Here is a 16405-nt window from a genome sequence, read left to right as displayed (position 1 = left end):
GGAATGTGGTCTTACTCGTCCATTTTGGGAAAGTGTTTTGGACACATTGAGAAATGACTCGGTCCAAATGTCACTATGGGTAGTTTACTAAAGTTATGCCTGCTTGGATACCAAACTAATTTAACTAATGTACCAAAACATGACTGTGTGCTCATAAATCTGGGGATTGTTGCAGCAGCCTGTTGGTTTCCAAAGCTGTGGGAAAAGTCCATAATCTCCAAATATTAAACACTTCATTTGCACATTGTTATAAATGGCACTACATGACGTTTGTGTTTTAAATGTTCATTTAGATCATTTCTGCCTGGTAATGAGTGGGCAATTTCTGCTTACATATTAGGCATTTTATTGTGTTTTGTAATTTTGTGTGAGTGCGTGTTTGCTTTTCATTGTGCGTTATAAAAAGATGATGTATATCTCTTTACTTAATATTATTAAGTAAAGTATATTAATCGCAATAACTCATTGTCAACTATTTTAGGTATGCCGTGTCCAACTCGCTGTCAGACAAAACCTTTCATCTTGAGTGACACGGGGCAATAACCCTTTGAATTAGCAGGGCATTAAGGCCAGACTGTTTAACTTTTGAGAATACACACATCCATCCAGTTTCCTAACTGCTCACCCAACTTAGCAGGACACACACATTACATTTGAATCAATAAGTAACAAAGCATTTTAGCTCAATTATGTGCACTTAGTAATTTGGCCACTGGTGGGTAAACAGAGCAGGCTTGACATAGACATTGCTTAGTTTGCTGCGTGTATTATTTGTGCTGCTGTTACACGGCATGCTTACTAATCCAGATTGTCTAATAATGACTTTTCAAAGCAACAGAATATTTGCTATTCTTGTGTAATTACCATATTTGGCCGGTATTACTGCTATTCTGTAAAGGTTACCTAATCTTTATCTTTATTTATTTTATTTTTATTTTCCATTTTTCGTTATGAGCATCTCAGTCTCATGTGGCCTTTGTGGCTGTACAGAATATGTTGATTTTGCATCAACACAAACATGTAATAATGGCAGACAAAAGTACAATTCCTTGAAAATGAATTTCAGTTAGAAGTAGTATAAAGTAGTATAAGCCGTTGTTGTTGACTGCTTGGACAGCATATCTGTCTGCAATTATTTTTTTTCTTTCTGGGCCTCATAAAATGTCCGGAGAAGCTTGATTGAAAGGCGCAGCTGTGATGCAGCATGGCATATTGAATATGGTCTGTGAGGCATGAGTCTATGAGCCCTTGCTGAATTATATAATGGTTGATGAGGCTGGTACTGTTTTGGATGTGTTGTCTCTCATGTGTGCCAGTGCTCAGGATTTGGCTTTTCTCTCTGCTCTGTGGCAGCATTTAACCTGTCAAATGATATTCTATGCATCATGCTGATGGACTGTGCAAATCTTAACTTAATCTTAATCCATTATAACCATGGAAACGTGGGCTATATTAATATCGTTGCCGAACATAAAAACAGCAATGACTGAACCACTCAACCATACAGTGCTTTTAGTAGTGTGGGATCTTTTTAGGTATGACCCACACAAAGACCCTTTTTTCCCTTTTCAATTACCTGGCACAAAGCTTTAAGGATCCCAGAGAGAGCAAACAAAGCTTCTATCACTCAATCACTGTGTGCTTTTAAAATGGAAAGCCACGCAGTTATTAAGCCTTTCCTTCAAAACACATTCCTCTTTGAGAAAAGTGATTTCTTCTGAGAAAGCTTTCTTCAACTCACTGGTATTTTCCAAACATGAAATTGCCCCAATAACAGTTATTCAGCCTGAACTCTACAGATATTTTTGTTTCATCTCCAATAGACAAAGATTGCCTTTATGCCTTTATACTGAATGTGACATACACTTAGAATGTGTTGTTCGCATTTATATAGAAAATGCCTGACAACTTGGACATCTTAAACAGTGTGTTTCTATGAGGTTACCGAAGTAGTTTATCTTATGGGGAAGAAAATAAATACTCAGCAGCTCAGTGACACTCAGTGTCACCAGTTGTAACTTCTCACTTATATTTACTCACTTATATACAGTATATTGGTTCACCAAAGAACATAATACTCCTTCTTTGCCTCTGGGATATTGCCATATCACAGTGAGGCAATTTAAAAATTTCAAAGAATTGTTTGTGTGATTTCTCCTTTATAATACGCTCTGGGAGTTAATCTCTTTGGCCACTTTCTCCGTGTCAGCAGAAGAAATATTGGCTAGATTGAATAGAGAAACTTCAGGTGACATCGGACTAATGGGCTTTAAATTTAACCATGAGAAGTGAAGATGATTGGAAAAGTTTTTGAAGGAGGTAAAATTATAATACAGCCTCCCTGAGGATGAGTCAAAAGCATCGGAAGACCTGTGTAATTCTCTCTCTGATGGCAACCCTTAATACTGATTTATCTGATCAAGAATGTCTCAACAGCTTTCTCAGTTCTGCTCATGGAATACTAATAAACCATTTAATGAAGGCTAAGTACAGCAAGAACTGAACAGGACTGGGGCCTTACATACAGCTGTGACCTCTTTTCATTTTTTTCTCTGCTAAAAATGTGCTTATTTTGTAGTAACTTTAAGCCATAATTATTTCTATTAAAATAATACATACTGTGGGAAATGGTAATACCACCGCTCACATTGCAAACCTTACTTAAATTCCCTCAATCCACAAAACTTACTAAATCCTGGTGTTTGATGAAAAACATATAAGCAGTGGCACCATTTCCAACCAAAGTGGCAATCAAACAGGATGTCTGGTCAAAAGCATTGGGTCCAGATGGAATAAGCTACAAAGAGAAAATTATCCAGTTTTACATGCAATCTGTTGTTTTCTGGTGGGACTAGAATATTGATGGGATCCTATGCTGTTTACTCCCAGATGGTTGAAACGAATTGTCTAATAAATTACACCAGTTAGTAGATATGTCTCAGAATTTAACCATAGTTCTTTGAAAGTGCCATTTTTTAAAAGTAATGAACAAGTATTTGTGATACGGGGTTTCATGTTTTGCTACAGAAAAAATGCAGTGGAAGAGTGTGTTTTCATATTGTACCATTATAAAAGCTCCCTCTCATTTTGACTTTAGATTTTTTCCTTCCTACAAATAGATTTGGAGTTTTCCTGGTCAAAGGGTACGTGATAAGAATATAAAGAGCAGCGGATCCTTCATTTTTCAGTGACATATTAGATGCGAACTATTCTTCTTTGAGCTAAAATAGAATCAAAGTCTTTTCTCAGATATGGAGGAAATCAAAAGCAGCTGCCAGCAGTTGAAGCTCTAACCTGCATATATCTGGTTTTAAAAATAAGAACAAAGGTTTCTCTTTAGTGTAGTAACACTAAAATCTTTTAAGTACTATTCTCTGCTCCAAAGTTTAGCCACAGATTTTCACATCCACAGTAGTGATTGTCGATGTACCAAAACATCTTCACAGTGTGGGGGCAAGATGAAATTTTTCAAAGGGTAGTTTATTTGGCTCGATGGAGGCATGCTGCGGCTGAGAGGCTTGTTTTTTTGAATATCTGCTGTTCCAAATTAAAGCCAAAGTCCCAGTGAAGCACACAAACTGTTTGCTTACAAAGCTGGTGGAGCAGCTCTTGTAATTTATCACCCAGACTTAAATTTGTGCCTGGGGTCTACCTGGACAAGTGTGACCTTATGAAGGTCAATGAGGTAAAAAATAAAACCGCTTTGCTCCCGAGAACAACCCTTCTTATGTATACTGAGAAGATTTGTAAGTCAAAAGCTACACATGCAGAGACACAAGGCAGCTTTCATGTGTGCTGGACTGTATTTACTCTTTGGATCTAACATTTTCCAGAAGATGTGTCCTTTACCTGACACCGGATTCAACTCATATGTGACCGTGGCATTTCAAAGTTAAAAAAAAGAAAAAAAAGCTTACCATCCTAGTTTTCACTGTGCAGAGAAAAGCAATAAATTGAATCCCTGTGGACACTCCATGCTTTAGAGATGTCTCTTTCTGTAAAGAGGAGGTAATCACGCATAACTGCTCAAACATCATATGGACACAGGAGTCATAAATGAGAGAATGGCACTTGCCACTTTGGCAGATTGCATTGTCAGGAGGTAAACAATGGAAAGAATGAGGAAGGACTCATCTGATAGGAAATGTCAGAGCATGATTGGATTAAAAAAAACCTTCTAAATTAGGCTCATTAATCACGAGCTAGGAAAACAGTGACAGGTCTTGTTCTCAAAAGCTCTCCTCTGGAACTAAGCTGAGTGCCACCCGGAAATTGCGCAATTACCTTAATACCTGATTTAAATGAAGAGTATGCATGGTGGTGTCAATTGTTAATTGGGGAAAACAGCTCATATTATTTAGAGGTAATTGCCATCACAAGAAGTCTAGTTATCTAATCCTATCTTTTTTTTGCATAATTAACAAGACAGCATTGCCTTGAATTCACTCAGATCTGATGGTTCCCTTTTGTGCAGGAATGTGACTGAATGTTTTCTATAGCTTAGTCATAAATGTAAGCTGCATCCCGACCAGTAATACATGTCAAGTGTGACATCTTAAACTCTATCATCTCTGCACTTTCAGACGGAAAATTGAGAGCTGTGTATTGAGCAGATTTTTTTTTCATAGTCCTTCTCAGTTATCATATTTCACCCAATAACCCAGTTCAGTACTGCAGAGTGCACACAGCAATTAACTTGAAGCAACAGGGTTTCCACTAATGTATCACATTTCTCTGCTCACTGTGTCAATGTAACAAACTGCACCCCCGAGGGCTGCTGCTGCAGAATGATGGCACAAGAGCTGGAATTGACGGGAGCATGTTAGGACCCAAAAACACCCCCCACCTCTCCCACCACAATGAGACCAGACAACTTCTCACAGCAACTGACTATCCCGCTGTGCGATGCAGCAATATTAGAGGAAATCTAATCAGAAGACCCCTGACTTGTGCATAATTTATTGCAGAGCTAATTCACGCTTATTCTGCATGGATTAATGATATTTGTTGTGAAATCCAAGTCTTTTTTTCCCCCATTTGAGCTGCCCATTCTCAATCAGGCAACATCATTGTAGCCCTGTTTAATGCAGTGAGAAAATGGATGAGGATGTGGGAAAAGAGTGTCTCACATATAAATTATTTCCCCACTTGTATGATAATGCGAAAGATGTCTCACTCACTAGTGTGTGCAACAAGCTTGTATTGCTCAAGCATGACTGGCTTGTATATGCGTGTGCAAATGCTCCAAGACTGTCCTTTAATGGGTCATAGTTGGTCTCCTTAGGTGAATTCACGGAAAACGATATGTGCACCGCCTCTCAATAGACTCATGTTGGCATGACTAATATGAATGTGCGAATGCCTTCATGAGTGAGGAGTACAGGAGCACAGTTCTCTATTGAGTCTCATCTTAATTAAACCAAATTTACCTCAAAGACTCTACAGGCGGCTATTTTAGATTGCAATTAGCCATGCTTCATACAGCTAACCACTCGTCCTCAAGTCTCCACTGGTGTGTTGTTAAGGCGGTATTTTTGACCACTTTTTTTTTTTTTGCAAGATTTCTACAAATGCAGCATATGGCTGGAAACCAGCACATATTTATCTTTATTTTTGTGGAATTACTTGTTCATTGAACCACTTGCTTTTCTACAACAATATACCAGAAAACATTATTATAGCTAATCACGTATCCCCAGGGAAACTGGGCTCTCTGGACTTTTTTATCACATGCAAATGAAATATTTTAATGTTGGCCACAATGAGTGTTACACCTCTAAATGAATCCCTCCAGGATCCTGTTGAGTTTCATTCCCAGACTTGAGATTTCATCACCGTAAATGCACACGTGTAAGGACACACATGCGCCCACTGTTTTTGATTCCTCAGGTGCAGCCAGAGGCCAGTCCTTGTTCCAGTTCCACATGCTTGCAGCTGTTTGAGTGTAACTCACTTCTGCTATAAGTGAGGCATTTTCATCTGTGAGTTGCAGTCAGAGGAAAGTTAACTGTCAACCCTACAGATAATCACAGCTGAAAGAGTAACCCACAGAGGGTAATAGGGATGGATCTTTTTCAGGTGGTAAAAGCTTGAACTTATATCGCTCACCTATGGATTGCAGTGCATTGTGCACTTTAGTTTTATGGTTCTCAGTGAAAAACTTTTACATTGCTCACATCTCAGAAACACTCATATGTATCATTTTGATATTGAGATTAATTATTACTATTTTTTTTAATCTTACTGTATTTGAAAATATAGTTTGACTACAGACCTACTGGCCATTGCTGGAATCTGATGGTAACACACAGTAACAATTCAGCTGCAGTCACATGACTTTGCCTGTAAAGGTTATCTGTCTCTGCTGATTTACCTCACTGCTACCTAGAGTAAGATCAGGTTTGTTGTTAGGAACGGTTGCTAGTTAGTTACCAAGGCAGAAATGTACAAGGCCACAGGGTGAAACTTAGAAAAAGCTTGTCTCTACTTACAGAGCTCCAGTCTGCTCTTAATTTTGAAGCATTAGGTTGTTATTGCTTTTTCATTTGTGGGTTTTGATTATAGTCATTGCTGCAGTATCTGCATCTTCGTGTAGTTATTACTTTAATCTTTGCTCAGAGATAAAGCCTCTTTCTCTCCCTCTGGCACTGTAAAGCATCAAAGGTAAAAACAGTCATCCAAAGGATTTAGTGTGACTGGTGACAAAGCCTGTGCTTCACACCTACCAAGATATTTACCTGGAGTGTAAAATCATTATTACTAACCTTTAGCATGAAGAGAATGTGACAAATCCCTGCCTCCAACTAGGCTCTAGCTTAATTACTTCCATTTACCAAGGTATTAGTTTAGATCCCTCTTCTTAAGCTCTCGATGATGCCAGTGAGATGCCATGGACATCTGCAGAGTTTACAGTTCACAATATTAGAAAGCAGCACCACTGGCATAATTTGACCAAAAAACAGTATATTTGGTGCAGTAGACGCTTTAAGTGTGTGCTAAGATATCGTAAAATAACAAAAGTGACAGAGGTCATTTAAGAAATAAATGGATTTTTTTAATGCAAAAGATTTCTATAGCATTGCATACTGTGGTTGTATCTGAGGCAAAACAAAAATTAGTTCCAAAATTCTTGCAATTGGCAATTCTTGTTTGTATTTCCACAGAAACTGAATTCAAATTTTAATCTCTCTATATATTTTCTCTTTTCAGTCATTTGTAGTTGATATAGAGATAAGTAGACTTTTTTTGTTTTTCGCTTCTTATTCTTCTTATTCATTATTATTATTATTATTATTATTATTATAATCAGCTCAATTTTTCAAAATAACTTTTTCGTTGCTTAAGTTAATGATGGACCTACCACATTTGTTGTAATCTGTCCAAAACTAACCAGCAGGAGTCATACGACCACTGTTTTTTAAGGTAGCCGACAAAAAAAAGCGAAGAAAATCAAAGCGGAAGTGAGGAACTAAGCGGAGCAGGAAAAGTTTTTAGGGGGAACTTAGAAGTGGCTATTACATCGGAACTACGTGATGAAAAGTAAAAACCTTTGTATGCCTAGTTACAGAGTTTAAAAGCCAGCGTTGCCGTTGAGGGACAATGGGACTCCCCACTTTGGAGTTCAGTGACTCTTTCCTGGACAGTCCGGACTTCAGAGAGCGTCTGAAATGCCATGAAATAGAACTGGAGCGGACAAATAAATTCATCAAAGACCTCATTAAGGATGGGAATATGCTAATCACTGCGCTCAAGAGTAAGTAGCCCAGCGTGGCCTTTTTTTTTTATTCTTTCAGTCCACAAATAAAACTACGTAAAACCTAGAGGCGACTTTCAATTAGCGGACACATTCATTATATTTCTTTTAAGACTTTTGTGCTAGTGTTTGAATGGTCCAGTCTCTCTTTGAACTGAAGCCACCGGGAGCTGAATAATTGTTGTCCTACTGGGAAACATTTATATTACTAGGAAAAAGCTTAAATCTATACAAAAGCCACATAATTCATTATTAAGGTTGTTGCAATGCAAGGGATTTGTTTGCTTTGTGTCTGCTTCCCTGGCTTCAATGCATGCATGCAGAGGCTTGTCTAATAAATCCCAGTGTCAGAACTGTTAGTGTCATATAAGTGGGTTTCCTCTGCTTTAATATTCAATCATAAAGCCACTTTCTGACATATGGATAACAATACTGGGGGTTAATTCATTGATAGAAAACGTTTTTTTCTCTGAAGAGTCACCACTCAGAAGTAAGGAAAATACATATTGTGGGCTTTAATGTCTGCACGAGGATGTCAGTGAGGATGCCAGCATTCAATTTGAGAGGTCATTGTCCTCTCAAATTCCAAGTTAGGTCTCAGATTCCACCGTGCTGATTAAAGTCGACTTCCTGCTCTTTCCCTGTGGGGAAGGAGTTTGGTCTGTTAACGTCAGAAGTGTGTCTGTGAAATGGAGAAAGATTAGAAATATAGGTCTAATAAAAATGGAAAACAGCTGGGTTGAAATAGAATGGGAAGGGCACAGCATTGTGCCACACTGCGCACACTAACCCATCACTCACCACTGTATTTTTTTTTTTCCACAGTTTAACTCAACATGGGTCTGTCAGACTTTGCTGTGAGACGGCATCATTCTTGTCACGCTCTTACCTTTTTAATCACCATTCCTGTATGTTTTGCTTTTTGCTGCTCTTGTGCTTGAGGCAGCGGAGCTGAAATTGCACCTTAAGCAGGGAGTAAGGTTGCAATATCCAACAATTTACACATTTAAGCGGATCTATTATGCAATTTAACAATTTTTTTGTGTATTTCTTCTTGGACTCTGTTAGAGTCCAAGTGTGATTCACAGTTCAGAGTTATCTTGTACTACTTGGTGCAGACCCCAAATTCATAGGGTTTTTTTGAGACAAGATTTTCACCCTTCCTTTTAGCAAACTTTCTTCTGACTGGGTGGCCCTGACAAACCAAAGGTTTCAATGGCAAGTGAGCGGTGCTCCTGTGCTCACAGCCATTGACTGTTAATATACCATACCATGGGATAGTAAGTAAAACTAGGCTTGTGTCTGCTGTGTATTGAGCACTGAACTGAATTTTAATAAAGCACAGTCATGGCCTAAATTATAATAGTCCAAAACAAATTAACTTGATCTCACAAATGACACGTCTTGACTTAATTAACTCTTCTGGACTAATCAGCCAATTTGAAAAACAGGACACTGATGCTTATAATAACCACATCTTTGTTTTTTCAGTATCTAGTCTGGCAGAATGAGTTTAATGGAAATTTATATTGATAAATGAACACAAAGGCATACAGTGTTTAACAAAGTGACTTTTAAGTTTAGGCTCTTTGCGGTGTTGTGCTGTATTTCTTGCTTCTGGTTTCAGTTCCATATATCTGTACTAAGCGTACATCAGATCAACAAAAGTGAGGAGCACTTAGTATTTGTATCACCCTGTCATATCGTTGTATTGCTGACTCTAGTATTTCTCAGGGCAGCTGAAGGCCAAACCTATTTCATACCTTTTTTGCAGGAAAACTGTTCCGTCAGTGGACAGGGCATCATAGGTGGACAGTAATACCCTTCTCAATGTTTTATTCACAACAGGGAGGATATGTCAAAGGCCTGCGCAAATTGTTTAATACCAAATAAGACCTTAAGACTTCAAGATAGACTATGCAGTGGCAAGACAGTGGCAAGTGGTTTGAGACTTTGATTGCCTTTGATGGGTTTATTGATGTAGAAACACTGCATAGTTAAGGCTCTACTAGATCCCAACCTACACACCCCTCCATCTAGCTGATCTGTTGCTATATTGAAGTTTGAAATGAGAAATTCTTATTAACCAGTGTTTCGTGTTAGTGCGTCATCTTCCACAGTAAATAATCCTTAAACATGACCACAACATTACCAGTGTTTGAGCTACTTGGAAGGAATTTTCCATTGTGTTTGTCTTTCCTTTGTAGTCATGAGTGTCTCAGTCCTTTAACTGAATGCCCAGTTTCAGTCAGGAGTAGGGAGAGAGTGCAGGAAGTGAAGAGACGGAAGTAAATTATTGATGGTCTTTAACTTGGGACGCCGTAGAGGTTTATGACCCTTTATGACCTGTCATCAGCGGTGACATTACTGGAAGATATTTAATGGATCTTTTTTCCTGTTATCATCTCATGTTTCACAGCTGTAAAGTATCCTATAATGTATTTTTCTTTAAATGCTGTCTGAGTGAATGAGGTCTGTTGAGCCAGGTTGTTAATGTATTACCTGCAAAGTGGTTTGACATGTGCTGAAACTGCACTAACTGGCTTCATATAAAGTCAAGCATATGTTTGTTATGGGTAATTAAAGAGGGTGATTTTCTGGCTTTTAGAATTAGTAAAGAAATTTTGTGACTACCATTGTTGCAGTAGTGAAGGAAACACTTTCGTCTGGAGTCTGTGACGTTTTCACATTTTAGATGCACTCTATTAGTTGGGCCAAAGTTTAAGTCATTTTAAATGTTTAAATACTTACCTCACACGATATCTTTAACTTTCTGTCATCAGCTGAAAATTAATTCTGTAATCTGGTAACAACCCCAAACATCCAGCCAAAGTCGGAAAAAAACGATTTCTAGTCATATGTAGAACAAGAAGACTAACAGATGGTATGGCCCCCTCAGAGCTCTGGTCTCAACACGGAGGTGGTCTGGGATTACATAAAGAAACAGAAAACAGTGTGACAGAAGGACTTTGACTAGTTCTTAAAGATACTTTAAAGAAAATACCAGCCAAATACCTTGAACTGCTCCACTTGCTACATCTTAATCTCTGTGATGACTGTTAAAATATACCTGTAATGTGCATATAAATGTGCAAATGTTTCCATATGCTCACGAACCAGCCTTGATCGTGCAGTTACTTTATGCAAATACACAGATAAAAGAAACTGTAGCTTTTCATGAATCAATCACCATTTAGATATTACAAATCTCTGTACCTTTGGTACTTTATATAGGCTCAGTTTCATGAAGATTGGAAAGGCTGTCTAAGCTGAGGTCAGGAACAAACATGACACGCATATATTACGATCATTATGTTATGATATGCAAGATACAATCAAAAGGTTCTTTGACTGTGAATATACAACTCAAAGACCTTACCAATCATCTCTAACTAGTGACTTGTTGCAGGGATACACAGCTCCCAGCACTCCAGTCACTTTTGAAGCTATTCTTGAAGTCCTGTTCGTTAAGCTCATCAAGGACAATTCGTCATAAACCCTGGATCACTTCCAATCTGACAAAATGGCAATACTTCAGCATAAATGTTTTGGGGCAGTCGCTGAAATCTGATGGGATATGACTCCATTGTAGTAGTCAAAAGGTTGCCATCTCACCACAATTCAGATACCTTTAGGTAGAGCAGGGCGATATGACCAAAAATATTTATCACGATATACATTTGAAAATTTGTGATAACGATATAACTGACAATATAATTGACACTAGACAAAATAATTTACAACTCCACAACTTTATTAGTGCAAAAAAAACCCCATCAATGTATTTTCACCTAAACAAGCAGCTGTTTTTTTATGTGCATTAAAGTTATATAAAAATGTAACAGTTCAAATGCAAATTCCTTGCTGACAGTTTAACCAAAAGGCATTTCCAGTGGAAATTGGCCGACACATCCTCAGCATAACCATGTATAATATCCAACGACGGCCCGCTAGCATGCCCTACCAAAAATAGTGCTTTGTTGTGTATCTGACGGACGAAAGCTAACCCAGTTCCACACCACTGAAGTTGCAGCATTTTTACAAACCAATTCTGGTTCATCCGTTTCATTCAACGATCCGCTTTCGCCGCCATGCTTTTTCCGACTTGTGCGTATGAAAACAAAGGCACTGCGCATGCGCGTTTTACCCATATTCTATCACGATATTTCATTTTTCCCAAAATTATACCGGTATTACCGTGAACGGTATGATATGGCCCAGCTCTACCTTTAGGAGCCTGATGACATTACAGTAAAACTTGCTATTGATAGTTTAACTTTGTAAAACCCCATTCTGATTCTGATTCTGATTCTAAAACCCTGCTAATGTCCAAGAAAACAGAGTAGATTCTCATCCTACTCCTAAGCTAATGTGCCTTCAGTTTTGGAGATTGTGACTTCTTCTATTTTTAAGCCCAACTCTCGTCACTAGTAATAATTCTTGACGTCGAGGTTGTCTGAGAATCCATGCTCTATTGTGAAAAATCTGTGTTACACAAGTGGTGACATTACATAGAATACATACTGACACATGTTGCTCGCATGTGTCAGTGCTATTCCCAATTTATCACTAAGAGGAAAGAAATGTAAACTTCTTTGTCCCCCTTCATATTAATACTAATGATGAAGGTTGTGGTTTAAAGATTTCTGAAACACGCTGTTTAAACAGTGTTATGTATCAACAGTGATTTGTTCAGGCGGATGTAAGTTGCACGGTTTACACCTGTTGTAAATTACTAGTATTTATTGGACCCTATACTTAACTGTATTAATTCACTAATTATCAGTTTGGGAGAAGGGTGGGAGAACCACAGATACGAGGTAAATTATCATATATTTAACATGTGGTTGGCAAGTTTATTTTAAGAGTATAAGAGCAGAAAGCCACAGAATTGGAGGCTAGTGTCTCTTATATGAAATCTATTTGGTACCTTCTGTAACTTATGTGATGACAGTGTCTTTACTATGCAGCAAATTGTTTGATTAACATTACAGGTTCTACAACATCCTTTAAGAAATTTGGACACAGATACTCTTGCTGTATTTTCTATAGAATGAGTTAAACCATGCTGCAGTAACAGAAAAGAGTGAATAGTTACAGTTACAGAGAATATACTCATGGTTGACAGGCTAGTGACATTTATAAATATGTATGAAGAACATGAAAAATGATGAGCCATAGCTGGTCTTACTTTGGCAAGGGGATCTCTAAAGACCTACGTAGACACACATTCTTTTGGGTGACAGCTTGTATCCGTCATACATAATTTGTACGTATTTGTAACACAGTGAACAAACAGTTTGTTCCTTGCACTTAGTGTCATCAGAATGTACTTTGGTTAATTGTGCATCACCACACATCCTCCAGATATCCACTGTTCTGGCCCGGAGCTTGGGGTTCCCAAAAAATTCAATTCAAAATTCCAGGTGTTCCAGATGCTGTCTAATGTTATCTTCCTGCAAGATAACAAGTTCTAATTGAAAGCAAAAAAGATTTCTAGATCTTAAGTATTAACTTTTGTGACATCTAACGCATTTCAGTGAGTGGAGACAGATGAGCTTAGTATAAAGTGGAAGACATGGTTTTATTATGCTACCTGATAATATATCTCTGCCACCGCCCCATAGCCATGCCTTTCAGCAGTGACGGAGTGATGCTTCCTCCTTAGGATATACAATAATGAATGGCTGACACGCACGGGGACTGTTATTAAAAGCAATCTGTATTTAAAAAATATGTAAACAGCAATTCTTCCAACTGTGCTTAAATAATTTAATGCTTTTATGTAACTCAATATAGTTATAATTAGTTGCTGCTATTTTATTAAATAAAAAGATGACTTGTAGGCTTTTGTCAAAAGTGATTTCACAATAGCTTTCAGCTTTGGGAACTCTAAGTGTTTGTTTGTCTGAGGACAGATGATGCTCCCAAGGCTCAGCCACAGGAAATGTCCTGTAAACATGCTTGTATAACCATCCCCCATCCGCCCTCAGATAGCATTTGGCCTGACATCATTCTGCTTTACTGTGTGGGTGTGTGTATCTGCTTTCTCAGTGTCTGTGTCTGTTGGACTGTGACTAAGGCAGACTGTGTGTTGCCGGATTATGCCATTTATAATATATTGGTGCTACTTTGACTACATTGATGAATTTTAACTCATGTAATGGAAATGAAATGTAGAGGTAAATTATGCGACTTGTTTAGCAATAAAGCTGAGAGAAGCGGTAAGCATAGCTGCTGGAGACGTGGATAATATGTGAACAGATTTTGATAAAAGGATTAGACGTTGTATTCCTAAAAGCTGCTTCCCTTCAGACTGTGCAAGAAAATGTGTTAGACTTCATATTGAGGTCTGTTCTGAAGCACTCTGTTGTTAGTCTGTCAGTCAAACTGATTGTCACAAAGAGTACACTGTTCTCAAGCTCACAGTTAGCTGACTTACACTGAATGCCAGGTATTGTGGTTCATATGTATTTCACCTCCATAACATTCAAAATTCAATAATTAATCATTCAATATTTTTTTGTGTGTGTCACCCTGAATACAAACTGAAATATATAAATGTATATATAATACTGTGTAAAATGTTTCCGAATCCCCAGGCAAGTTAAGATTTTGCTTGGAAAATTTGAAAGTAGGTGCAGTGATTTATTCAAATGTGTAATACATGGAAATACAGTATAATACAGTGAAAACAGAGTTTGTACAATTCTAGTGAGCTTGAAAGTCAATATTTGGTAGGGCAACCTTCCCTCCTCAACTCAGCCTGAACTCTCTTAAACAAGGTTTCTAATAATTTCTTTAAGAGCATTCAGGAAGTGTTCTCGAGGATTCTTGAGGAAATTCAAAGCTTTTCTTTGGATGCTGGCTGCCTTTTGTTCCATTCTGTCAAGAAGGACCCACACTGTTTCCATAATTTTGTGGTTGGGGCTCTTAAAAGGCCAAGAGGCAGTCATGACTAAGTGTTCCATTGGGTGGTTTTCCTATAGCAAGGGCTTTTAATGCATTAGAAGTGTGTTTGAGATCATTGTCACATTTGGTCATAATTTTGTCATTCACACTGTGTCAACTGAATAGCTGGTTTAGGGTTGAAATGCAGCCCTATTACAAAAACCACCATGATTTACAGATGGCTCTAGATACTCACTGTGGTACCTCTTTTATTGGTGACATTTTGAACCAAAAATGTCATCACATCATAAGACATTTTGCCACGTATTGTCGTATGTAGTTTGGTATTCTTCAGCCTTTTACCTCTTCCTTTTCTTAAGACTGAGTTCTTGACCGCCACACTTTAAGTGAGGTTGCTTCTGGGGCTTTGCTGAACAGTAGATCAGCGGAAGAGAGGGGTCCATCTCTTGGGGCCTGTGTCAGATATTTGCTGGGGGATTTTTTCTTAAGGATTTGACTTTCAGATACTGTTCATCTGTTGTAGATAGTTTTTTAGACCTGACATTTCATTTTCTGTCCTCTACTTGTCCAGTTTTCTCAAACTGTTTTGTCATGTTTTGAATGACTAACTGTTCACCGTGCTGAAATATGCCACTCTTTTGAAATCACCTTGTTGGTGGTCCTTTTCGTTGTCCTTTTTCATAGATTGAGCTAAACAAATGGGAACAAATTGTGTTTTTGGAATAGGCTGCATTTAACAATTTTTTAAAAATATAATTTAAAATTGGTGCCTGTTGTGTGTTGACATAACACTGGTTCATCCTTGGAGTAAGGTGTCTTTTATCCGCTTGAATCGTTCATAGGTCAGTGTTTAGTGACAAGGCCTAAACTGTAAAAAAGCTAAAAAGCTAAAAAGCTAAATGTCCTTCGGAAAACTTGGAGGACAACTCAAGACCGCTTTAGAAAAATGACAAGAAAGTCTGACTCCTTGGAAGCAAAATGTAAAGAAATGATGGGTGGACTTTTTCACAGCAAATGTATACTAAATGTGTACCAGTATATACTGACTAAAAAGATTTGTCCTTTATATTTGTCCACAGTGGGTTGAAATAAAAAAAAAAGTGATATTTTTGCAAACTGAATTATCTTTCTTTAAAGTCTGTACTTAGCTGTTCTTTTACTAAATACATGCTTTGTTAAGTCTTATATTGAAAAAGGCCTTTGAGAACTGTTACTACTGTTACTACAAAGTAGTAATCGAGCTGATTTTATCAGAACTTTTTTGAGAAATAAGTTCATCTCTGTTAGAATTTGTACCAGATGTGTTCTCGATGTGTCTTCTGAAAGAAAATCTCTCAACTCAGTCTAAAGGCAGTAGACCTGGTGATAAATGGTAGGTGCTGGCCTGTCTGCCTTTCTTTTTTTTTCAATCCCGCAGAATTGCAGGGGTAATAACTCTGATCTTTTTCTTTCGCGCTAAAGAATAGGCTGTAGCATTGCATCAGCCTCACATCAAAGACTCAGTGTCAGTATCTTCCATCTTCTAAGTTGTTTTCAGCAATTTAGATAGCTGAAAATGATGTAGATGTGTATTCTGCATGAATATGTGGGGAAAGATGGTGTTTTTCCTCTTTCATTCTGTGAACTCTAACAAATTTGTTGAAAGAATTAATTAGCCAATACTTAATAGGCATAAAAGCTGATTTTTGGATATAAGTCATTGTAAATGACAAATTCACTTTAGTGCATAAAATAATTGAG

The 16405-nt window shown here is 37.8% G+C and overlaps 1 protein-coding gene across 2 annotated transcripts in view; it reads left to right on the top strand.

The window, feature by feature from the left end:
• Window positions 1-7449: 7449 nt before the first annotated feature.
• The window catches only part of LOC102296794 (rho GTPase-activating protein 42), a 72419-nt gene continuing 63463 nt past the window's right edge, over window positions 7450-16405 (top strand). For both annotated transcript variants that reach the window (XM_014334934.2, XM_014334935.2), the window contains exon 1: window positions 7450-7753. In XM_014334934.2, coding sequence (XP_014190420.1) covers window positions 7600-7753 — 154 coding nt within the window. In that variant the 5' untranslated portion in view covers window positions 7450-7599. The remainder of the gene's footprint in view (window positions 7754-16405) is intronic.

This window comes from Haplochromis burtoni, unplaced genomic scaffold (assembly GCF_018398535.1).
Source record: "Haplochromis burtoni strain Fernald_Lab_line unplaced genomic scaffold, NCSU_Asbu1 Contig_36, whole genome shotgun sequence".
Taxonomy (NCBI): domain Eukaryota; kingdom Metazoa; phylum Chordata; class Actinopteri; order Cichliformes; family Cichlidae; genus Haplochromis; species Haplochromis burtoni.
Note: the sequence above shows the minus strand (reverse complement) of the source record. Positions and strands in the feature narration are given on the sequence as shown.